Consider the following 26,303-nt stretch of genomic DNA (forward strand, 5'->3'; position numbering starts at 1 on the left):
CTGTTCGACTAATCAAGTTGGATGGCTTTGCAAAGGTCAGGCGTTGGCAAATAGAGTGCATAGATTGTGAAACAGCAGCTCAATCAGGAACGGCAGAGGGTAAAAAAAAAGGTGCAATTTTAACCCGGGTCAATACTTACTCGGACACTTTGTTTTCGTGGCCTGAAGTGTGTTAAACAGAATCCAATCATTCATTTGGCAACAAGGAGTTAATTTCGGAGTTGGTAATGCGATTTTCTGTACAGACTGGGCGGAGGGGAAGGAGAAAGATTGTGACAAGCTTTTATTTCTCAGTAGGGAGCAAGGTAGATACATAATCATCTGAGGGAGACATATTCACCTCTAACCAAATTAATATGTGTTATATTAAGAAGACATGTTATTTAGACTGGATGCACACACGGTCTAATAGACAGCTCATGGTGAACTGAGTTCTCAGTCGTTGTGTTGATGCTTGGGTCTGATGGATAGTAAGGGGATGAGGAACGAAGGGTCAAGGAGAGTCCCTGCATTTCATTCTGTACCGTCCTTGTGATCCAGGCAGTTCAGCCAAACCCAGGAGGCTACCACTCAAAGTAGTGATGATCTTGTCTCAAGACAGCACTGTTCCTGTGAAATGGTTTCTACATAGAGAACTTCATCCTCTGAACATTTACATTATCGTACAATATTAAAGTTTCTAATCAGCTCCACAAAAGGGACATATGCCTGTTTTCCTAACTCGAAACTTGCCCTTTTAACTTTTCCTTTTTGAATCAATTCCCTCGCTGTTTAGGGTACCGGGGTTTGCAAAACTTCAGCAACCAACAGACACCGTTTTATGAACTAAATCAAACACTGCTCTGAGCAGCCTGGGTCGCGCGTGGAGATGAACAGAGGTTTCAGAATCTTCACATCTTCACAGAAACACAGCGTGTGAGAGCGATTCCGGGGTGGAACCCCATCCCCGGTTTCGCACCAGCTGGGCCCCAGTATTCAGAAAGGACGAGTTTGGGGTTTCTCAATGATTCAGGAAGGCGGAGGATCTCTTAGTTTAATGCAGCCAACTCCCAGACTGATACCATTCGCCCCATTCGAAGGCTTCTGCCTTTTCATAAACTCAGCCACCCAGAGCGTGGCTCTCTCTAAGGACGGAGTGACATATGTAAATCCGAATCTTAACTGAGGCAATCTTCCCTAAATTTAGTCCCTGGCTTTGTTGGAACAATAAGTTGTCAGGGCAGGAGTTTTCCCAAAGTGAGACACACGGGCAAATAATCCCAGTTTCCTGCTCCAACACATTCTCTCAAACGGCAGTGACAATTCTGATCTAATTTCTCGTCAAATTACCGTGTGGATCTTCTTGGATCTATCGTCAATGGTCTAGTCGGTTATTGAAGCAATCTTAATTTTTGAGATCTTTGAGAATTTTTGAGACTGGCAACTCCTTCCCTACTAAGGAATCATTAAAAAATTCCTTATCACTGTGGCTTTAGAAAATAGAAAGGGGAATAATTTTCACAGCTACAGGACCGCTAAGAGGTGCAAATATAACACTCACCTGAGCAGGAATGTCACTTTGGCAAATGGATTCATTGCAAAACCTGCCGTTCCGGAGAACTCAAAGAGGTGGGTTCTGCTGCTTTCAGGTACATCCTTGGCTCTGGTTAAGGACACGAACTTCTCCTTTCGCTAATCCTGGGAAATAAATCATCAAATCTAGAGTGAGCGAGAACGAGAATGAATTACTGCTCGCTTCTATTAAGACTATAAACTGATTTTCATTGATCAGGTTTATATAACTAAAACAAGCAGACCTAAACGGATGAGATCTCATAAAAAACACATTTATTTTCAAAAAATCTGTCATATGCACATTAATAAGTCAGCTCATTTATACATTTTTTTTAATCAAATGAAATATAAGACAGCAAATTGATGAAATTTGAGTGCTTTTAATCTGTTAAATACTGTATAGGATGGTGAATGCTTAAACTCTGAATTAAAACATCTTTGTGTAATTCAAGTTGCAAAGGACTGACTGAAAGAGATGAATTGGGTGTGAAAATATTGCAACTGAAGCAAATATTGTTAACTTTTCCTGATGATTCAGCCTGACATTATAGATCTATAGATTAGGGAGAACCCAGAGATAGAACTAAATATCTGCCTGATTCCTTTTCTAGTTTCTTTTATTCAGTCCAGTCTCCTTAACCATACAGTAATAATCATTCGAGGTCATGTGTCGGAGAAGTTTGACAAGCGCTTTCCTGTGTCAATTGCACCCTTTGCTCTTAATGCCCTTTAATGGAGCAAACTCTTTCGCATCAACTGTATAAGTGCAATCATTGACAGCTGGTATTGGCTGTAGAGCATAATTTAATGGCTGAAGGTGCAAAGTATTGCTTCCCTAATGTGGGTGAGCTGCCCAGGGTAGTATTAAGCCATTAAAAACAAAAACAGTCCCAAGCTCAATCCCCACATGGCAGGACCACAATAAAGATGCATCGTTTGGTTTCAGTGTTATGGGTGGTGGAGTGCAGAGGAAAGCAGTCACCTAGTTGGCTTTTGGTGGACAGGATTGGGTGGGTGAGAACATTCCAGGCCTGCTGGGAAGTCATTCACAGGTAAATTGTCTGCTGCACTCACTATTAAGCTTTCATGTGAAGAGTTACCACTTGGCAGAAGCCAGCATCTTTGTGACTGGAGCTGAATAGCAGTGTATGCCTAGCCTGAAACAGTCTGAAGGTGGGCAAGGTGGATAATAAAACTTAGACTTGTTTATACAATAACAGCTGCTTGAAATTGTAGGCAATGCAACTTAACCACATTTAAGCATTAACCTAGTGACTACAATTAAAGCTCCTGCATTCTACAATTAAAGCCCCTGTAAACCACTTGCATGAGTATCTTGAGAGTGTGATTGCTTTCAATATTTACAGTGAAATTGTTTTCATGGGATAATTATCGTGTTGCAGGAAAGTTTGTGTTAATTGCAGTTGATATTTCCATAATGTGGAGCTCAGCAAACCTTGAGCCTAAAGGCCCAAACTGATTGTAAATATTTAATGGCAATAGATGCAGCCCCACAGTATTCATCCATCCTTGCTGTTCATTAATAGCAAGTGTCAGAGGCAAAAGAGACTAAAAAGCTCGGAAGTGATTTTCCAATTAGTCCTTAATTATTAATAATCTTACATCACTGAAACTTACGTTTCTAGCAATTTAGCTGAAGGAATGCTGTTAACCTAAGAAAGATGGTATATATGTCCCCTATGATATTATTGTAAGGAGGTGGACAAACAGAGTGCTTCTGTCGATTTAGCGAAGTTTTATTGTTGTGTTCATAACTCTGTTATTTTACTAATTCTAACACCTCCTCTCTCATGCTGACAGTTTCGATCTCTCCTTTTTCCTACTGGCTGTTTTCCTACTGCAGCATCTTATTAAAGTGTCACTTTTCAAGCACAGGACTAGCTGGTAAATATTGTCTGGCTATTCTTCTGAAGAAGCATCACCACCAAGCTAAATGCAGCCCTCATTCCTAGTGCAGTCACTTGTAATGTGAGGCAGAATACAATTACAAAAGAGGGGATCTGGACTGAATTCTTTTTCAGAACCGTGGGTTGGCAGCACAATTGAAGCATCACACTGCAGCTCAGCTAACTCAGTACAAATTGAGCATCAGCTTTCTGCTGAAAAGTTCATTCCATTATTTTCAAAGTCAGGAAACAGCATACTGGGTGGATGTCCTCAAAATATCTGCCACCTTCTCTTCATCTTTTTCTTTTTATAGTCTAGTTCCACCAGTTGAAAAAAAAATGATAATGTGGGTTTTAATGAATATGTTTTAACCAGCTCCAGGCTCACAATTCCAGCATCAAAAACACTGGCAAGGTTTCCTTGTGGCCACTAGGAAGTTAGAGGAGTCCTGAAATTTGTTCTCGGAACTTTGGTTGCTGATCAACATCCTAGACCTGTAGAGAAATCATCATAATACAACAAACTATAGGTGCTGGAAATCCCAAACAAAAACAGAAATTGCTGGAGAAACTCAGGAGGTCTGGCAGCACCTGTAGCGAGAAAGCAGAGTTAACTTTTCGGGACAAGTGACTCTTCTTCAGTTCTGAAGCAGTTAACTCTGAATTTGAATTCATGGGAATATGGACATTGACATCAATTTAAAGCATGTGGTTAGTTAACAAAAAGAGACACTGCCTTTATTGCCGTATTCCAATCTCATTATACAGCTTTCATCTCTCATACTATGCCATTTAATAAGGTTTCTGGGCCTTGGCTGGAAATTATTTTCAATTCCATTTAATGCTATATCATGGCACATTCACTGTAGGTTATGTTTCATTTTAGAGCTCACAGAGGAAGTGGTTTCTCAGGCATGAGGCTAGAGTGTGGCAGAAAGAACCTTAAAGTGCAATTTATTTAATGCTCCGTGGTGTTGCTATAAAGTAAATAACAAACTGACTGCTCTGAGAACTGCTGAAAAATTGCCCAAATGGTTACAGAAATGTCTGTGAGTGTGTTAGAAAAACTGAAACTAAAGGCAGAGGCAGATTAATTGTACGCTCCCCGCAACCTCGCACTGCAACTTAGCATTCACTCCATTGATTACAATTGGATTCCAACTGGCAGTCAGATTCTACCAGAGCAGCACTATCATGATCATCAACATGACCAGTGGGACAAGTAGCCAGGAGGCCTCTTGGTGGGTTTCCTAAAGGAACTGTTGGAATTTGTCTTGTACATAATCAGGATGTGGAAAATAATGATGAAAGATCTTTTCAACTATTTGCTTTGGTTTTGTTCCTGTTGTCTACCTGTTTTAGTCAAAGGCAAGACCTCAATTGTTATTCCATATTTTGTGGGTTATGCTGTTATCACACACATTGTTAGTTTGTGTGACCATTTCAAGTTTTTCAGTAGAATTATCTTTTCAGAACATAGTAACAGATGGCATAGTTGGTTTTTCCTGACTCTATCCCATCAATCTGAACTAAAGAAGGCAGTATTAACATTCTGGCCTTAGCAGTTTAGTGTGGCTCAGGATGGAAGTGATCATGATACAGATCTTTTGCCTTCTCTCTCTCTCCCTTCCCATTTCAGTTCTTGCAGGGATCAGATACATTAGTGTCAGTAGATACCTCTTCTCTCTTTACAAAGACACACTGGACTGTGAGTGGCTTCATAGCCGGCCCCAGCAGAATTCTTTGATGTTTTGATGGCCATGAGAACTAGAAAGTGACCAGAATGTGAAATGATTTCCCTGACCACCTTCCACAACCCTTATTTGGACAATATAACATTTTCACAATGCAACAACATGTTTTGAGATGAATTGCATGCCTGTGGTTGACATACAAAGTTTGCCAAATAATTGTGGGGACTGTAAAAAATGTTTGCATGTAGCGATTTTCAACATACATTCCAACTTTCAAGAATTCAAGAGTTTTATTGGAGTAAATAAGGAGAAATATTTGCAGTGGTAGGAGCGTTGGTAACCAGAGGACTCAAAGATAATGAAATTTGCAAAAGCCAGATGCAGAGAATGACAAGAGATATTACACAGAATGAGTTGTTGTGACGTGTGGTACATGACCTGAACAAGGTGTGGAAACAGATTCAACAGTAATTTACAAAAGGAATTGGATAAATACTTAAAGAGGGAAAATTTGTAAGGCTACACAGAAAAAACAGAGAGAAGTTGAACTAATTGGATCATTCTTGGATTGGCCTCCTCTTTGATGTATAAGTCTATGAAAAAGGTTACAGAACTTTGGAACATTCTCCAACAATCACAGGCCAATGAACAACTCTGCTGCTTGTGGGATGTGTGGTCCAACCACTGGTGAAATATGCATTTCTTATTCTTCTGTGGTTTGCCATCACATAATCCTCTATCTACCCCTTTAATAAATAAACAATATGATCATCAACAGGTATTCTCCCACAATACATCACCTTCCCAGTACGTGTTCAGGTAAAGACCATCTTAATGTTAGAATTATTTAATTGCAGTCCCTCCCAATGTTTCCCTTTGAAAAGGTAGAATGTAATTGATTCATAGAGATCTGAAGGATCCCTGGTTCTACTTGCGGTGTGTTAGTTTAGAACATAGAAAAATACAGCACAGAACAGGCCCTTTGGCCCTCGATGTTGCGCCGATCCAAGCCCACCTAACCTACATTAGCCCACTATCCTCCATATGCCTATCCAATGCCCGTTTAAATGCCCATAAAGAGGGAGAGTCCACCACTGCTACTGGCAGGGCATTCCATGAACTCACGACTTGCTGAGTAAAGAATCTACCCCTAACATCTGTCCTATACCTACCACCCCTTAATTTAAAGCTTCCCCCTCATAATAGCTGACTCAGTACGTGGAAAAAGGTTCTCATGGTCAACCCTATCTAAACCCCTAATCATCTTGTACACCTCTATCAAGTCACCCCTAAACCTTCTTTTCTCCAATGAAAACAGCCCCAAGGAAGATCATACGATCTTCCTACCATACCAGGCAACATCCTGGTAAACCTCCTCTGCACCCGTTCCAGTGCCTCCACATCCTTCCTATAGTATGGCGACCAAAACTGCACACAATACTCCAGATGCGGCCGCACCAGAGTCTTATACAACTGCAACATGACCTCAGGACTCCGGAACTCAATTCCTCTGCCAATAAAAGCCAGTACGCCATATGCCTTCTTCACAGCACTATTTACCTGGGTGGCAACTTTCAGAGATCTGTGTACATGGACACCAAGATCCCTCTGCTCATCCACATTACCAAGTATCCGACCATTAGCCCAGTACCCCATCTTCTTGTTACTCTTACCAAAGTGAATCACTTCACACTTACCTACATTGAAGTCCATAAATGTGCAGAATTAGCTGATCTCAGCAGGGGCAGCAGTTGGAGTACTCAACTTGACTCCATTTATCGGGTTGCTGCTCCTGATTATTTTCCAAATGGACCTTGTTATGATATGTGTATGCATTTTCATGTGGTGAGAGGTTGGGAAAGCAGGTGTCTCCAATGACAAGTAACCTGCCCACATTCAACTTTTGGTTTTGTTTAGAGTGGAATGCCCAGTAGCAGGAAAAGTGCTATTTTTTTGTGGTCTGTTTCTTTGCTGGCACTTCAAGTGCAGATTTGGATCAGTCTAGAGAATAGAATTTTGAGTAGAAATAAAATTTAAGGGCATAGGGATGATCACATCACAATGACAATGTTGGATAAAAACATTGCCTAGCACGGTATAATATCAGTTGGAAGCAGAAAACTGAGGTTTGGGGTGGCACGGTGGCTCAGTGGTTAGCACTTCTGCCTTACAGCACCAGGTTCAATTCCAGCCTTGGGCGACTGTCTGTGTGGAGTTTGCACATTCTCTCCATGTCTGCGGGGGTTTCCTCCCAAAATCCAAAGATGTGTAAGTCAGGTGAATTGGCCATGCTAAATTGCCCACAGTGTTAGGTGCATTAGTCAAAGGGTCTGGGTGGGTTACTCTTCGGAGGGTCAGTGTGGACAGGTTGGGCCGAAGGGCCTGTTTCCACACTGTAGGGGAATCTAATCTAATCACTTTGAGACAAGCTGATGCATGCTTTTCCAAGTTAGAGAAAGTGGTTAATGTTTATTGGATCATATCTCATTAAGGGAGAAACTGTGAAACATAGATAACTACTCGTGAAATACTCTGATGTCCTAAGACATGCAGGATTTGTAAATGTACAGGAGTTATGGAGAACACACTGAGAAGATCAGCTTACATCTTTTGAACCACAACAATCCACCAGACCTGTGAACGAGGCAGCTGAACGTTGAAGGGCAATCTCTCATGCCAAGAGAATTTGAAAGGATGTCAGAAATAAAATTATCAAGGCTAGGATAGTAAAATACTTAAGATGTTAAGTTGCCAGGTGGCTTTTATGCCCGCAGAGGATAAAGTGACAAAAGTTTTATTTCCAGACTCTTTTGATACAAACCCAGGTTTTGAAATTAATGAGAATCACTGATTCTAGTAAGTCATGTTTGTGAACATAAAATATCACAAAGAATTCAAACCACAAATCCAAAAAAAACAATTATGATATTTTTGGTGTGCAAAAAGTAAGAAAAATAAATACTTGCAATTAAATAACACTTTTGGTGACCACCGGGCAAATCAAATCAAAGCACTTTACAGGCAATGAGGTCGTTTTGAACTGTAATCATTGTTGTCATGTGTTAGACAGCTTTCACACAGCAAGATCTGAAAATGAACAATGTGTTAATGTCCAAATAAACTGTTTTATTGTGATTTGACTGAGGGGTAAATACTGGCTAGACACTGGGGATAGCTTCCCCCTCTTCTTTGAAACACTGTCTTAGGTTCTTTTATATTCATCAGAGATTGCTGAAGGGGCTTCAGGTAGATGCCTCATCTAAAAGGAGCAACAGTCTACAATGCACTGGAGTTTCAGCCTTGATTTCTGTGCTATCTATAACAAATTATAGCAGATGGTGAAATACTCCAAAGTGTTCTCTATAAAATGCTTGCTTCCAAATAATGCTCTGTTTGAACCAATCCAACTCTTTCTTCACAAGGTGTTTTAAAGGTCAGCCCTGATCTGTGCTGAGTTTGTTAATTCAGCTGTTAAGGTTTTCACTTATGGAAGGGATGATCAGTCAGCACTCCCATTAAATGCTATCTTGGTGAGTGCTGGTTTGTAAATGTGCAAACAGTTTAGAGTTTTGCCTGCAATATTTCTTTGGTAATCTATTCCACTGACCCAGATTTGGTCAATGGGTAGAGTATTAGAGGGCATAGTGTACCTGTGGAGTTGTACACTGCCAGGTGTTGGTGCTGTCAGTGGTTCCCTTCCATTGAAGCCGTGTCAAGAGAGGACTGGGGAATAGATGACAAGACTGAGAAGGGGGTGAAGAAAAAAAAAGTATGGAAAGGGTTAGGTAGACATGACTGATTGCCACTCTCTGTGCTGAGGCTTCAAATAACAAATGAGAAGCTGCAATAGGTGATGTATGATGTGCTCAATCATTCACATCATCAAGCTACTAAAGGAAGTTCCTAACACAAGCAAAAAGTGCCAAAGAAACTTAACAGATCTGGCAGCATCTGTAGACAGAGAAGCAGGGTTAATGTTTCGAATGCAGTGACTACTCACCAGATATGACAGTAAGTCAAACCAAACTTGAAACTTTAACTCTGTTTCTCTCTCTCTCTCTCCACAGATGCTGCCAGACCCACTGAGTTTCTTTAGTGTTCTCTGTGTTTGTTTCAGATTTCCAACATCCAAAGAATTTTGCTTTTATTTATGTAGGTATTAGGATTTTGCATATGTTGGCTTTGACTGGTTAATATTGGGATATTTTATCCTTGCAGCATACATTGCCAATCTCTGTGTAATTAACCACACCCAGATAAACAGTACATGGATGCACAAAGTCAACATTGTTTCGAGTGCTGTGATTACTGGTTTGATAGTTGAGATGGCTGGATCAATCTCAGGTCTATAGTTGATACCGAGTTGTTCAGAGGTTGTCCATGTGGTGGATTAATGAACTAGCACCTCCCCTAGCGCTTCAAGTGTTGACATTTTCCACAAAGGTATACATTGATGATCATTTGCCCTTCTGCCATGTGAAATCAGTATAGTTTGTTCACTACTTTTAATTAAAGAGATATAGCAAATTATTTTAATTGCTCTCACCCTATGCCTTTATGGGAAGAAGCAGATTAACAAATTGTGGTCCAGAATCAGCATTGTGAGCTAATCTTGTGCAATCTTATTTCTTGGAATATCTTAGCAGACATGTTGCCCATGAATTACTTTCCTTATCAAATATATAAAGATAACAACATTATTTTTAGTACATCTTAGGTTAGCCACAACTTCCATTGAAGTCATGTTTGAAGCTCACACCCTTGGCATTCTATTTGATCCAGAGCGGATGGCCTGACCCACATTGACTCAGTGATGATTTCCACTTACTTCAAAAACTGTAACATCATATTTGTTCTGTCTGGACCTGAGAATTGCAATTTACTCATGGCCAGCCTTCCACCCAACACCATCCTTAAGCTTCTGCCCTTCTAAAGCTAATATAGTGTATCATACTCATACAGTTAATGGCAGAACTCTGAACAGCATTGACCTACAGGGGGATCTTGGGGTTCAAGTCCATAGCTCCCTGAATGTGACCATGCAAGTAGATAGGGCAGTGAAGAAGGCATATGGCATGCTTGCCTTTATCGGTCAGGGAATTGAGTACAGAGTCAGGATGTCATGTTCCACTCTTATAAGACTTTGATTAGGCCAAACTTAGAGTATTGTGTTTAATTCTGGTCGCCACATTACAGGAAGGATGTTGAGGCTTTGGAGAGGGTGCAGAAGAGGTTTACCAGAATGCTGCCTGGATTAGAGGGTATGAGCTACAAGGAGAGGTTAGAAAAACTCAAGTTGTTTTCTCTGGACCGGTAGAGGCTGAGGGGAGACTTGATAGCAGTCTATTAAATTATACAATGCAGAGATAGGGCTGATGGTCAGAATCTTTTTCCCAGAGCTGAAATGTCTAAAACCAGGGAGCATGTGTTTAAGGTGAGAGGGGGAAAGTTCAAAGGAGATGCACGTTTTTTACACAGTAAGTGATAGGAGTGTGGAACGCACTGCCAGGGGTGGTGGTGGAGGCAGATATGCTGAGGGCATTTAAGGGACTTTTAGATAAGCACAGGAACATGCAAGGAATAAAGGGATATGGGCCAAGGGCAGGCAGAAGGGAGTAATTTAATTTGGCATCATGTTCGACACAATATCATGGGCCAAGGGGCCCGATCCTGTGCTGTACTGTTCTATGTTCTATCCTCTAATATAGTTGTCACATGGTTTTCCCATTCAACATCTCTGTGCTCACTGATCTACTAGCCACCGTCCCCAGTCCATAGTGCTTTAATTTTAAAACTCGCAAACTTATTTTCAAATTCTTTCTTTGTAATCTCCACCAACACTATAACTCTCAGAGAAATTGTTAATTCTTTCATGGGTATCATTTGCTGGGCTGCATCAGTTGCCCATCTCTTTTGCCCTTTTACTGAGTGGTGTACTAGAATGTTGCAGAAGACAATTAAGACTCATGAATTTTGCCTGTGGGTGTGGAGTCAGAGTAGGGCAGACCAACCAAGGATGGAAGGTTTAGTTCCCCAAAGGTATTGAACCAGATGGGTCTTTATGACCACCAATGGTAGATTAATGGCCACCATAATTGAGACTTGTTTTCAATTGCAGATTCCTATGTACCAGAGCATTAGCTTGGCCCTCTGGATTACTAGTCCAGTCACATTATTAGTCAGACATTAACCGCTCCCCCCCCCAGATCTTTGGCAGTATCTAATTCTAGCCTCTTGTGTATCCCCACCTTTGTCAAGGATGCATTGGTAGCTGTGGCTTCAGTTAGCTGAGCTGAACGCTCTGGAATTCCCTTCACGTACCTCTTCAGCTTTCTTTCCTCCTTTAAAACCCATCTCCTTAACCAAGGCTTTGATTCTAATATTTTCTTTTAAGGGCTCAATGTCAAATTGTGTTTGGTAATCGTTCCTGTGAAGCGTATTTGAATGTCTTACTGCATTAATGCTGCCATTTAAATTAAAATCATTGGTGTCTCAATCCAATTCAATTTACAATAAAATATAACCACTGTGGCCAGATTACAATAATACAATAATAAAACAATACATTGCTTAAAAAAACATAAAGTATACTATGATTACATACATCATTGTTAATGAACGCTAGAAGTTCACAACAGTTTCATATGAGGCAGTTTATTACATTGAAGAGAGTAGGAGGAAATTCTTCTTCAAATTGAGTACAGATGTTTAATGTTTTTATATTTGTACAGCCAACTCTGTCCCTCAGTAATTAACTCATTTGTGTTTTATTTAATTTTGTGGAAACAATTACCACTGTGTTTTATTAATTTCAGAATGTGCAAACTTGCAGCTGCAATCTGCTTCTTGAGAGAAGGAGCAGAAAATCAAGCCAAACTTCCACTCTTCATGATTGCCAGTGCCTCTTGCTGGAAAGAACACACATGTGGCTATTGTGTGGAGACAGGATCAAGTTTGCTTGTGCTTCTCTCCCCATAGTAACATGGATATTCGCAGCGCATAAAAATGCCATTTGTCCCATTGCACCTTGTGTTAGTTCTTTATTACAAAACTCCTATGCCCAGCTCTCACATACACTGGTGTTTCCTCTGCACCAAACATTTATCTATGATTTGCTTAAGATGTGAAGTGATTTCCTCGTCAATCCTTCTCAGCGGTAAAAAGTTCATATGTTATGCAATTTGTTGCATATAGAAATTTCTCAAAATCTCTCTCAGTGACAATATTAAGTTGCTGATCCCTTGTCGTTGACTTCCCCTCTATCAGTCAAAAAGCCTTCATAATTTGAAATAGAATTGTCGCTTAATTATACGTCTTTGTTGCAGTGGAAATGGCCCTCGAAACAATTTGTCAAGCTTCTGTCGAAAGCATGTTCAAACCTGCAATGTTTACCATCGAGGAGGACAAGGGTCAGCAGATACATTGGGACACCACCATCTTTATGTGCCCCTCTAAAACAACTCACCATCCTGACTTGGAAATACATCACCATCCCTCTAGTGTCATTGGATCAAAATCCTATAACTCACTCCTTAGTAGCATTTTGTATGTACCTACATCACATGAACTGCACCTGTTCAACCATGCGGCTCACCAGCTTCTTCGTAAGAAATGGGAAAGCGATGCTGGGGCCTTGCAGTGATGCTCATGCCTTATGAATGACTAAACGAAACAGCAAATGAAGTCTCTCCTTGTAACTACAGGTGCCCATTCCTGTCATGCTGTCGAAGACGTGTTGCTCAGTCTTTGAAACCTCAATGCCGTTTCTATAACTGCACACCCTGAAACTGTCGACTGCATTCACAACATAGCCTAGTCGCATTTACTATCTAACACAGAATGCAAAGAATGGACATTGGGGTGACTGACATGTTGACACTGTCAGGGAAACTTTTCCCCTTGGTACGTTGGTGCATGGAGCTAAGGGATAGTGAAATGGTGCAGAAAAGTCAGGTTAACAAAAGTGTCCATATTTGAACTTAGATTTTGCAGAACTCTGAATATTTTATACTTAGTTATGAAAAATGAGAACCATTGAGATAATTTCTGATTGGGAATAGAAACTCCATAGAATGGGAATGAATTAGGATTAGTAGAAGTATCTAATTCAAAGCTCTGACTTAAGAAGTGATTTTTAATTTTTTTTTAATTTACAGGATGTGGGCATCACAGGCAAGAACTTCTTGCCCACCCCTAATTACCCTTGTAGTGGTGAGCTGCCTTCTTCAGCCATTGCAGTCTGCTTGGCACAGGTATACTGAAGGACAGGGATGTTAGAGAGGGACTTCTAGGACTTTGACCCAGTACTTTGTGCAGTTCTGGTCTCCAAATTTGAGGAAAGACATTCTGGCTATTGAGGGAGTGCAGCGTAGGTTCACGAGGTCAATTCCTGGAATGGCGGGATTACCTTACACTGAAAGACTGAAATGACTGGGCTTGTATACCCTTGAGTTTTGAAGACTGAGAGGGGATATGATTGAGACATATAAGATTATTAAAGGATTGGACACTCTGGAGGCAGGAAACATGTTTCCGCTGATGGGTGAGTGACGAACCAGAGGACACAGCTTAAAAATACGGGGTAGACCATTTAGGACAGAGATGAGGAGAAACATCTTCACCCAGAGACAATAGACAATGGACAATAGACAATAGACAGTAGATGCAGGAGTAGGCCATTCTGCCCTTCAAGCCTGCACCGCCATTCAACATGATCATGGCTGATCATTCCTAATCAGTGTCTCTTCCTGCTTTATCTCCATAACCCTTGATTCCACTATCTTTGAGACCTCTATCCAACTCTTTCTTAAATGAATCCAGAGACTGGGCCTCCACTGCCCTCTGGGGCAGAGCATTCCACACAGCCACCACTCTCTGGGTGAAGAAGTTTCTCCTCATCTCTGTCCTAAATGGTCTACCCCGTATTTTTAAGCTGTGTCCTCTGGTTCAACACTCACCCATCAGCGGAAACATGTTTCCTGCCTCCAGAGTGTCTAATCCTTTAATAATCTTATATGTCTCAATGAGATCCCCTCTCAGTCTTCTAAACTCAAGGGTATACAAGCCCAGTCGTTTCAGTCTTTCAGTGTAAGGTAATCCCGCCATTCCAGGAATTGACCTTGTGAACCTACGCTGCACTCCCTCAATAGCCAGAATGTCTTTCCTCAAATTTGGAGACCAGAACTGCACACAGTACTCCAGGTGTGGTCTCACCAGGGCCCTGTACAGCTGCAGAAGCACCTCTTTGCTTCTATACTCAATTCCTCTTGTTATGAAGGCCAGCATGCTATTAGCCTTCTTCACTGCATGCTTGCCTTCATGGACTGGTGTACAAGAACACCCAGATCTCTCTGTACTGCCCCTTTACCTAAATGGATTCCATTGAGGTAGTAATCTGCCTTCCTGTTCTTGCCACCAAAGTGGATAACCATACATTTATCCACATTAAACTGCATCTGCCATGCATCTGCCCACTCACCTAACTTGTCCAGGTCACCCTGTAATCTCCTATCCTCATCACATTTCACCCTGCCACCCAGCTTTGTATCATCAGCAAATTTGCTAATGTTATTGCTGATACCATCTTCTATATCATTAATATATATTGTAAAAAGCTGCGGTCCCAGCACGGATCCCTGCGGTACCCCACTGGTCACTGCCTGCCATTCCGAAATGGAGCCGTTTATCACTACCCTTTGTTTCCTATCAGCCAACCAATTTTCAATCCAATCTATTACTTTGCCCCCAGTACCATGTTCCCTAATTTTACTCACTAACCTCCTGTGTGGGACTTTATCAAAAGCTTTCTGAAAGTCCAGGTACACTACATCAACTGGATCTCCCTCGTCCATCTTCAGAGTTACATCCTCAAAAAATTCAAGAAGATTAGTCAAGCATGATTTCCCCTTCATAAATCCATGCTGACTCTGTCCTATCCTGTTACTACTATCCAGGTGTGCCGTAATTTCATCCTTTATAATAGACTCCAGCATCTTTCCCACCACTGAGGTCAGACTAACTGGTCTATAATTTCCTGCTTTCTCTCTCCCACCTTTCTTAAAAAGTGGTATAACATTAGCCACCCTCCAATCCTCAGGAACCAACCCCGAATCTATCGTACTCTGGAAAATAATCACCAACGCATCCACGATTTCTCGAGCCACCTCCTTCAGTACCCCGGGGATGTAGATCATCAGGCCCTGGGGACTTATCAACCTTCAGACCTAACAGTCTCTCCAACACCAATTCCTGGCAAATATAAATTCCCGTAAGTTCAGGTCCTTCAGCCACTGTTACCTCAGGGAGATTGCATGTGTCTTCCCCAGTGAACACAGATCTGAAGTACCCATTTAATTCTTCTGCCATTTCTTTGTTCCCTGTAATATATTCCCCTGTTTCTGTCTTCAAGGGCCCAATTTTAGTCCTAACCATTTTTTTGCCTTGCACATACCTAAAAAAGCTTTTACTATCCTCCTTTATATTTTTGGCCAGTTTACCTTCGTACCTCATTTTTCCTCTGCTTATTTCCTTCTTAGTAATCCTCTGTTGCTCTTTAAAAGCTTCCCAGTCCTCAGTTTTCCCACTTATCTTTGCTATGTTATACTTTTTCTCTTTTAACTTTATATGTTTCTTAACTTCCCTCGTCAGCCACGGCCGCCCATGTCTCCTCCTGGGATCTTTCTTCCTTTTAGGAATGAACTGATCCTGCAACTTCTGCATTATACAAAGAAATATCCGCCATTGTTCCTCCACTGTCATCCCTGCTAAGGTATTGCACCATTGAACTTTGGCCAGCTCCTCCCTCATAGCTCCATAGTTCCCTTTATTCAACAGAAGTACTGTCACTTCCGACTGTACCCTCTCCCTCTCAAATTGCAGATTGAAGCTTAATGTATTATGGTCACTACTTCCCAATGGCTCCTTCACTTCGAGGTCTCTGACCAATTCTGGTTCGTTGCACAATACCAGATCCAGAATTGCCTTCTCCCTGGTCGGCTCCAGCACCAGCTGCTCTAAGAATCCATCTCAGAGGCACTCCACAAAGTCTCTTTCTTGAGGTCCAATACCATCCTGATTCTCCCAGTCTACCTGCATGTTAAAATCCCCCACAACAGAGAATGGTGGCCAGAGGGCAGTGGAGGCCCAGTCTCTGGAATCATTTAAGAAAGAGTTGGATAGAGCTCTCAAGGATAGTGGAATCAAGGGTTATGGAGATAAGGCAGGAACAGGATACTGATTAAGGATGATCAGCCACGATCATATTGAATGGTGGTGCAGGCTCGAAGGGCAGAATGGCCTACTTCTGCACCTATTGTCTATTGTCTATTGTAATATTGGATAAAATGAACATTGATATATTTCCATGTAAGGATGATGTGCAACTTGGAGGCGAGCCAGGAGGTTGTGGAGTTCCAATGTATTTAGCGCCCTTTTCTGGCAGAGGATCCAGGATTGCATGACACTGTCAAAAAGGCATTTACAAGCTTTTGCAGTACATCCTTTAGATGGTCCACACTGCTGTCATTGTGTACCATGTGTTGAAAGACACCAGGTTTTAAGGTGCTGAATTGAGTACAGATCAATTTGGAACTGAGTGTAATTTGTTCATGGCAAGAATGGATTTTCTGTGCCTAATGAATAATGTAGATTTTACTTGATAACCACTTTATTGTAATTGTGTCAAGTTTCTGATTTGCCCAAATCCCTCAATACACCATTATAAAGTACATGGACTCAATCCTAACCTCTGCCCCACTTCCAAGACAGAGGGCTAAATGTACAAACATTCCAGATAAAATGTTAAACCAATATCTTCCTTCTGTGTTCCAATAGTAAAGATCATGTTGTTCCCAAATGGCTTTCCCTGTGGTAATGGAGCATCTGTTAAACCATAACAACCATTAATAAAAGCAAAATACTGTGAATGCTAGAAATCTGAAATAAAAACTGGAAGTGTTGGAGAAACCCAGCAGTTTAACAGTATCTTCTGAAGACAAGTCATAGTGTACTCAAAATATTAACTGTTTTGCTGCCAGACCTGTTGAGTTTCTCTGGCATTTTCTGTTTATATTCCAATTGAACAGATAGAGGGCTTGGTGATGGAGTGCAATGAGAACAAGCTCTCTCTCAATATCGGCAAAACTAAAGAACTGATCATGAACTTGTTCTCATAGAACTCCATCACCAAGCCTTCCATCTGGAATATAAACAGAAAATGCCAGAGAAACTCAGCAGGTCTGGCAGCAAAACAATTGATAACCTACAGCCTCTCCTGGACCTCCCACAGAAATGGGATGGTCAAGAAGACACAACAATGTCTCTTGTTCGTCAGAAGGGTCAGGAAATTCAGCATGTCCATACGGACCCTCACCAACCTTTACAGGTGCACCATTGAGAGCATACTGTCCAGGTGTATAATGGTCTGATATGGTAACTGCTCTGCCCAGGACAATAAGTAACTACAGAAGGTGGTGTGCACAGCCCAGATGATCATGGAAGCCAACCTTTCATCTGTGGACTCCATTTACACAGCTCACTGTTTCAGCTCACTGTACCTCAGCAAAGACACATCGCACCCTGGTCATGATCTCCTACAGCCTCTTCCATTAGGCAGAAGATACACTTGCACAAGCAGGTTCAGGAATAGCTCCTTCTTGGCCATTATTAAACTGATGAATGGACTCTCTAGCCTCAAATAGTGCTGATCTCACTGACACTGACCTCATCTCACGCATGCTGAATGCAGTGTAATCTGTAAGACTCTGTCTAAGTGTTTTTGATCTGTACATCCTTGCTTACGATGATCTGCTTGTACTGCCCATAAACACAGCTTTTCACTGTACCTCAGTAGACATGACAATAAATAAATCAATCAATTAATTGTGGTTTGATTGCCTGTCTGGTACTGTATTAATTAGTCTCAGCCAGGACAGCTTTAGGGACATAACAGCTGGCTTCAAATCATCTGAAATAGGAAACGAAATATATAAGACCATAGAACATAAGAGCAGAATTCTTCAACTTCTGTCTTCTGCCAGTCATCCAATCCTCTATCCATGCCAGTATGTAGGCCTTAACACCATGCGCTCTTATCTTATTTAGCAGCCTCCTGTGCAGCACTTTGTCAAAGGTCTTCTGGAACATATCATGTCAATGGCTCTCCTTTGTCTAACTTGCTCATTACCTCCTCTAAGAATTCTATCAGACTTATCAAGCATGACCTCTCCCTGACCAACCCATGCTGACTTAACCCTACCTTATCATGCACTTCCAAGTACTCTGCAATCTCAACCTTAATGGTAGATTCTAAAATTTTACCAATGACTGAGGTCAGGCTAACTGGCCTATAGTTTCCTGTCTTCTGTCTCACTCCCTTCTGAAACAGGAATGTTACACTGGCCATTTCCCAGTCCTCTGGCTCCCTCCCTGACCCCAGTAACTCCAGAAGATCACCACAATGCCTCCATCAGGACCCTGGGTGTAGCCCATTTGATCTGGGTGATTTATCCACCTTCGGGTCTTTTAGCTTCCCCATCACCTTCCCTAGTGCGGGCCATTACATTCACAACTGTTCTCTGACTGTCTTGAAGTTCTAGTATGCTACTGGTGAAAACTGGTCTGAAGTACCTATCTAATTCTTCCACCACTTCTTTGACACCATTACTAGTTCTTCAGCCTCCTTTTCCAGCAATCCAAGTTCACTCTTGCCTCCTCTTACCTTTAATATGATTAAAAAAACTCCTGCAATTTTTTGTTTATATTACTAGCCAACTTACCCTCATATTTTATCTGACCTCTCCCCATGCCTCCATTGATTTTGTAATTGTCCTCTGCTGGTTTTTAAAGGCTTCCTAATCCTCCCACTGATCTTCACCACATTATATGTTTTTTCTTTTGTTTTTTTATGATCAGCCACGGTTGCTTCACCCTCTCCTTAGCATGCTTCTTCTTCTTTGGGATGAATTTCTGCTGTGCCTCACAAATATCAGCCAAATGTTCTCACTGGTCACTGCTGTTTATAGATCCCTGCTAGAATGTGCTCTAGTGTAAGCAAGGACAGGACCAACAAGGCCAAGGTAGTTTCCACAGTCAATCATAAATGAAGAATGGTCACAATGGCATGGTACAATCACAAGCTAACACTTGCAAGAAAGATAGGAAGGCAGTTGGGAAGAACAAGAATCATATCACAGTGGCTTTGTGGCCATGTCGCTGGACTATTCAAAGTCCCAGGCTAATGTTTTGGGAAAACTGAAAGAACTGTGGATTGCTGGAAAAGCTCAGCAGGTCTGGCAGCATCTATGGAAAGAAACGAGAAGTAAGGTTTCAGGTAAAGTGACCTTTCCTCAGAACGTTCTGGGGATATGGATTCAAATCCTACCATGGTAGATGATAAAATTTGTTTGCAATAAAACCCACCTGGTTCACTAATGTTCTTTAGGGAAGGAAATCTGCCATCCTTATCTGGTCCGATCTACATGTCACTCCAGACACATAGCAATGTGGTTGACTCACAACAGCATCTTCAAATGGCCTAGAGAGACACTCTGTTCAAGGGCAGCTATGGACTTGCAAGAAATGCACAGCAACATCTACATTCTATAGAAAATAAAGAAGAAAAAGTCACCTGCCCTGTGAATTCCTGTTTTCAGTCTTGCTATTGTGAGAAAACAATGAACCAAATATAGGAATAGAAGAAGACTCTTTCAGCCCCTCAAACCCACTCCACCATTAAATGAGGTCATGACTAATCTGCTACTTTTACTATTTCCTACACTATTCCTGTATCTACTGATATTTTTAACATGTAGGAATCTATCAGACTCAGTTTTGAATATACTCAATTCCAAGGATTCAAAAAATTCTCTGAGTGAAGAAATTCCTCCTCATCTCAGCCTTAACTGGGCTGCTCTTTATTATGACACCATGTCCCCTGACTCTAGACTCCCCAGCTCAGGGAAAACATCCTTCCTGCAACTGCCCTATCAAGTCAGCTTTGTGTCCAGGGAGTGAACTGGCTCTAAGTTTGTAGCATTCCAACCACCATTGGATGTTCTGGCATGCAAAACCCCTCGTGTTACTGCCCATGGCACAGAAACGATGCCCTTATTATAACAAAGACTTCAACAATGGTAAATCCCTCTGCGATAAAGTGGTAATGCTGATCAGGAAAAGCATTTAGCAGCACAATAGTATCTGAGAAACTAACTACTGGATGGTTCAAAATAAATTCAGGAAATTCACTGGGGCTGATTCAACTCTTTATCACACTAAATGTGACAGCACTTTATTAGTCGACTGTGAAGCCATACAAAATCATTCAAAGATGCACTAATTTCCACTCCGACCACATTACTGTCTGCACAGCAGTAAATAGCATTATGTTTCTGTTGGAGATTTCCAGTTAGATACACTATGATCTATTACATAAAAATACCATTACACTATTGCAGTTATTACAGAGAATATTAGCGTTCTTAAAGTTTAATTTAAAATGAATACCCTGTGTGGACCCCATGGGCTGGTACAATGACTTACTGTGTGGTTGCGTGCTCATAAACTTGGTTTGGATGAAAAAAAATCCTTCAACCCTTTTATTTCATCCTTCCGGAATATCTACCCTAGTGTCTTCCGTAATAGTGGTTAGCTGTTTCTTAAATTATTCCAGTCTTCTAGCCTCAACTACTCTGCTTGGTGTCTCATTCCAGCTGCAAAGAATGTGTTCTTCATGACCCCTTGTCTTGTTCTCCTGGTGTGTTTGAAAGATTGAACATCCCATCTTTCAGATGAGATATTAAACGGTGACTCCATCTGTCCTCTCAGGTGGATTTAAAAGATCCCATGGCACTATTATGGAGAAGAAGAGGCAAGCTCTCCCTGGTGCCCTGGCCAATAATTATCCCTTAATCAACATCACTACAAACAAATTATCTGATTATCCTCACGCTGCTAAAATAAACAAAGTCTTGTAACCATTCAGCATCAATACTGGAAATCTGGATCCAGTTCTGATCCTTCACTCTGCATTTCTCTCGACTGAAGCTGCTGACTGCTTCTGGTATTTTCTGTCTTAATTGTATCATTATAAACCTGTTTGTGGGATCTTGCTGTGCAAAAATGCTTATGTGTTTCTTGCCCTACAACTACAACGGCACTTAACTGGCTGTGAATTACTTTGGAATGACCCAAGTATGTGAAAGGAGCTACTGAAATGCACTTTTTTCACATTTTCTACAGGTTAATTTTCTCTTACTTTATAGACCTCTCCAAAATGCAGATATTAATTCTAAAAACTGAACAGCTTTTGCTTAGAAAGCATCTTTAAAAAGAAGTACCCTGATCTATTATGTAAAAATACTATTACATTATTTTGTAGTTATTAAAGGGAACATTAACATTCTTCAAGTTTAATTTACAGTGAATGTGTCCTGTGTGGCCCTTATGGATTAGTGCAATGACTGACTGTGACGAAGTCGATTTGAATGAACTAAACCAGGATCTGGGCAATACTGTAACCCACTTCAACTAATTGGCTAAAATGCTTCAGAGGATATTCAGAGTCATCCTTGTAGTGGAAAATTGGAGCTTGATATAGCCCAGACCAGGCTGGGAGGACAGGTTCTCTTCCCTGAAGGACATTACTGAATGAGTTCAGTTTTTTAAACAACAATCTCCAGAAGCTTTCACTTTTGTTCCTGGTGCAGCAACAATTTAACAGATTTATTGAATTCAATTTCACAACTTGCCACAGTGGATTTGAACTCATGACCTCTCAGCTGCTAGTCCAGTATCATAACTATTTTACTATCATATCCCTAACAGGAGGTACTCATAGCTCTTCTCCCTGACACCTTGGAGCTGCTTCATTGATCCCCTCGGCACTGTATCTAGATGAACCCCTATTGTTCCAATATGTTTCTGTTCCCCAAATCACAATGATTTCCTGATTCCAGGCAAATCTCTTTGTGTTAAGGAGAAACAATGTTGTTTAGAGGGGGAAAGGGATGGAGTGGGGTGAAGGCAAATTTGACAGGGCTAGAGAATAGGAGAAGAAGGAGGAGAGAGAGTGTGACAGATCATGGAAGACATAGTTTGAGCTATGCGCAATTAACATTATATAGATCAGAATGTCCTAGATTTGATATTTGGTCACTGTAGTGTTGCTGATTTCAGCCTTAATAGGGCTATAAGTGGACTCAATGGTCCTGAAAGACGGGGAAAAAGTATAAATGTTTGTTGGAGAGAGATATCAAAGGGGAGTCTCTTTTGTGTTCAGTTTTGTATTCAGCTGCACAAACAACCTTTATTCAGAGCTCTTCTGGTCTCCTTCCTATCAGAAAGATGTTGTGAAACTTGAAAGGGTTCAGAAAAGATTTACAAGGATGCTGCCAGGGTTGGAGGATCTGAGCTACAGGGAGAGGCTGAACAGGCTGGGGCTGTTTTCCCTGGAGCGTCAGAGGTTGAGGGGTGACCTTATAGAGGTTTACAAAACCATGAGGGGCATGGATAGGATAAATAGACAAAGTCTTTTCCCTGGGGTCGGGGAGTCCAGAACTAGAGGGCACAGGTTTAGGGTGAGAGGGGAAAGATATAAAAGAGACATAAGGGGCAACTTTTTCACACAGAAGGTGGTAAGTGTATGGAATGAGCTGCCAGAGAAAATGGTGGAGGCTAGTACAATTGCAACATTTAAAAGGCATTTGGATGGGTATATGAATAAGTAGGGTTTGGAGGGATATGGGCCGGGTGCTGGCAGGTGGGACTAGATTGGGTTAGGATATCTAGTCAGCATGGACGGGTTGGACCGAAGGGTCTGTTTCCATGCTGTACATCTCTATGACTCTGTGACTGTATGTGAGGATGAGGCCAGAGACCGCTCTGAATCTGGCTTTCACAAGGGGCCCAGGTGCCCTCCTGAATATAGCTCAGATTGGAGGAGAGGTCAGTGACACTGTACCTTTCCCAATAAAGTACTGGATAATTATACACACCACGTTACAATGGTCACAAGCAACATTGACATCAGTGCTTGCCACATCCCCTCTGACTTATACATCCAATCCTGTGAATACGCGATCAATGATAGGCAACTTCATGACCAACCTTAGGTCCTCCCATCATCTCATGATGTTTTCCAGACCCCTATCACCTGTCCTTGGGCTTTTATAATACATCTTATTGACCACATTCCAACACATTATTATGCCCCTCCCCAGACATTTGCCAGCTGCATTATATTGAGTGGATGCTGTGTGTTACCTTGTGAAGCTGCGATTATTTTCCTGAGGTCATAATGGACTAAGTAATGTTTTGCAGTTGCCCCCTTACTATGCTATCTGTTTTCCAGTGTCCTTTCATGAGGTTTATACCCTTCGTTATACATCATTCTGTTCTTGGTTTTCAGACTATTTGTTCTTCAATGCTCCCTCCTGACGAGATGGGGACTTCTGTCTACTTTCTACAGCTATTTGTCTTAAAGAATTCAGCTACATTCCTCAACATTAATTTTTTTCATTGCAGTTATAATTTCAGTATACCGAAATGTATCAAACGTAATGGCAATTACTTTAAAAAGCCTTAGATTATGGTGGGATCAGACTTTCTATTCTATGCTCTACTAAATAAAGAGTTTGCTCTTTTCCATTAAGGTTTCTATGAGCATTTCATTATCTTATCTGGTTGCCATGAGCTACGATTCTGACCATGAAGCTTGCTGCTTCAACTACAATTCTCTTCAGTAATGGGCAACTCCAACAATGCCTGATTGAACGACTTAGAAATATGCAGGTGTATGGAAGTCAGGTGAAGGAGAATTTGACTTGGCTGCGAATGTCCGGTGGTGGAGTATCCCATTGGACTAACAGCCTTGCCTGATACATAGAGATTGCCCCCTTGAGTGAGGCACCAAAAAGTTGGTTGCATTTTTATAAAATTCAGCAGTTTCAGAGAGACAGGAGGAAGGCTGGGACAATTTCATGGTCACAATCACGCTATTTAATTTCAAGAGTGTGAAGTGGCTTGCACTTGGATGTTTACAGCTGCTGGCAGCGTACGTACCTGCCCAGGTTGGAAGAAGTCCTCCCAGTTCTAAACTGAATCCCAACAACATCCATTGAGCCAAAGACCAGTATTGGTATGTCATGCATCTCAGACTGTCACAGCTGCAGGCATATTAAAGGTGACATTTATGGCCACAAAGCGAGAAGACAGATTGAAAGTCCACATAACATATATGGGACTGTGTTTATTTTTAAGAACATGAGGCATAAAAACAGGCCATCAAAAACAAATGATTGTCATTTTTAATGTGAGGTACTTGGTCAGTCTGATTGATCACCCAGATACATTGGGCAACCAAAACAATATGTCACCATTTAATGCGTAGTCAGGAAATGTAGCCGTCAATGCAAGCACAGCAATAAGAAAATTCTTCAGATACTCTGGATTTATTAATTTTGTTTGAAGGATGAGTAATAGTTAGGACAGCAGGAAAAACTCTTCTTCATACAGTATCATGGAATCTTCAGCATCCACCCAAGGGTGTAGGCACCAAAAAGACAACAGGCATTGTAGAATGGCAAGCTTTCCACTCTGCACTGAGTGTCAGATTAGAGGTTATGTTCAAATATCTGGAGTGGATGCACCCTTCCTCCTCTTGTTAAACTGATTGCAGATATTCATGGACCGAGTTCGAACATGGTCCTGGCCATTTGGCATGGAACCATTTGCCAAGAAGGGTCAACACTCCTAGGAGAACACGCAAGACAAAAGGGAGCAATTTTAAAATGTAAGTATTTAATCTGTTTTGATCTCTACCTTTCTAGCAGTTAGTGTAAGAGTGAGATGAAGTACAGGGAAGAACTCTTTTGACTGTATGGACAAACAAACTTTTCTATATTGGGAAACTTTTCGAAAATATTACAATTTGTGGAATCTTTGTCTAAACAATGGAAAGATAGAGTCAGCTACTTTCAGAAGCATGAAAGTAGTAGTAATACGTGGAAACAGAAAAAAATAATCATTTCAATAAGGCATCAAATCAATAGCAGAATCTCAGTGTGTGGTATGGAAATCTGATGACTGCACAGATTCTGCAGGATTTCACCGCATTCAAAGTTCCCAGTTAGAAACTTAAATTTCCATTGTTTATTGGTTTCTACTTACAGTGTAGAAACAGGCCCTTCGGTCCAACACGTCCACACCGACCCTCCGAAGAACAACCCACCCAGACCCATTCCCCTACATCTAACACTACGGGCAAGTTAGCATGGCCAATTCACCTAACTTGCACATTTTTTTGGACTGTGGGAGGAAACCGGAGCACCCAGAGGAAACCCAGGCAGACACGGGGAGAATGTGCGAACTCCACACAGACAGTTGCCTGGTTGGAGATATTTGATCTACACAGAAGTAGGAATGCAATATATTAATGGCTTCAATTTTAACCCAACTTGCTTGGAGCTTCAGTTTGAGGATTATATAGGCTGGTCTATTGTCCCAACCACCCCGCTTCCCCCTAGTCTCCTCCTACCAGGGTGGTTGGGTTTATTTATTTCCATCAGTTATTTCTAGTTTATAATTATAGATAAAATTAATTAAACACCAATGTAAAGTTGAAGGCTGTTATTAAGTTACTTAGATCTTCGATTTATTTGTTTTGAGAGTTGAGAGTTTCACATGTCAGATAGTTGCAGAGACTGGAAAATGAGTAACACATGAACAATTATCCTCCAAATGCTTATTATTCCTACTTGCCTAGTTTCAGAGGCTGCTTTAAGCTTCCAAGAGCATTGGCATTTTAGATAACTGCAATATAAGGCGTTTCAAAGATTTGAGGACAACCTCTCCCTCTATCTTTTTCTTGTTCTCTTTGCCTTTTTCTTTGTGCAGTACCATCCATGCTCCCAAGGATCTTCACTTGATGAATTCATCCATGGTCCTCAGACTGTCTTCGGTTGATTAATGCTGTGTTCTATCTCTTTATTGCAGCTAGCAAGCCCTGATTTGTTGCTTACATCAAGCTGCTGGGATGCTTGAGAATATACAAACAGACAGGACCAGGCTCAAATTGCTTTTGGAATGAGCAAGAGGATCTTGCAAGTTGGACAGACATGGAGAAACTTTACTTTTCAATGTCATGCAGCGTGTG

General features: G+C 41.3%; 1 protein-coding gene and 1 long non-coding RNA gene across 2 annotated transcripts in view; one reads left to right on the forward strand and one right to left on the reverse strand.

Annotated features, from left to right (window-relative positions):
* The window catches only part of skor1b (SKI family transcriptional corepressor 1b), a 24,988-nt gene extending 23,330 nt beyond the window's left edge, over positions 1-1,658 (reverse strand). Inside the window, exons 1-2 of the mRNA XM_072565271.1 lie at positions 1,541-1,658; positions 141-246 (exon numbers count right to left, since the gene is read on the reverse strand). Of these exons, the coding sequence (XP_072421372.1) occupies positions 141-195 (55 nt within the window). The 5' untranslated portion in view covers positions 196-246; positions 1,541-1,658. The remainder of the gene's footprint in view (positions 1-140; positions 247-1,540) is intronic.
* The window catches only part of LOC140469054 (uncharacterized), a 26,404-nt gene extending 12,941 nt beyond the window's left edge, over positions 1-13,463 (forward strand). Inside the window, exon 3 of the long non-coding RNA XR_011955936.1 lies at positions 11,971-13,463. This is a non-coding gene — a long non-coding RNA (uncharacterized lncRNA). The remainder of the gene's footprint in view (positions 1-11,970) is intronic.
* The last annotated feature ends 12,840 nt before the right edge of the window (positions 13,464-26,303 follow it).

Source organism: Chiloscyllium punctatum, chromosome 48 (assembly GCF_047496795.1).
Source record: "Chiloscyllium punctatum isolate Juve2018m chromosome 48, sChiPun1.3, whole genome shotgun sequence".
Lineage (NCBI taxonomy): Eukaryota > Metazoa > Chordata > Chondrichthyes > Orectolobiformes > Hemiscylliidae > Chiloscyllium > Chiloscyllium punctatum.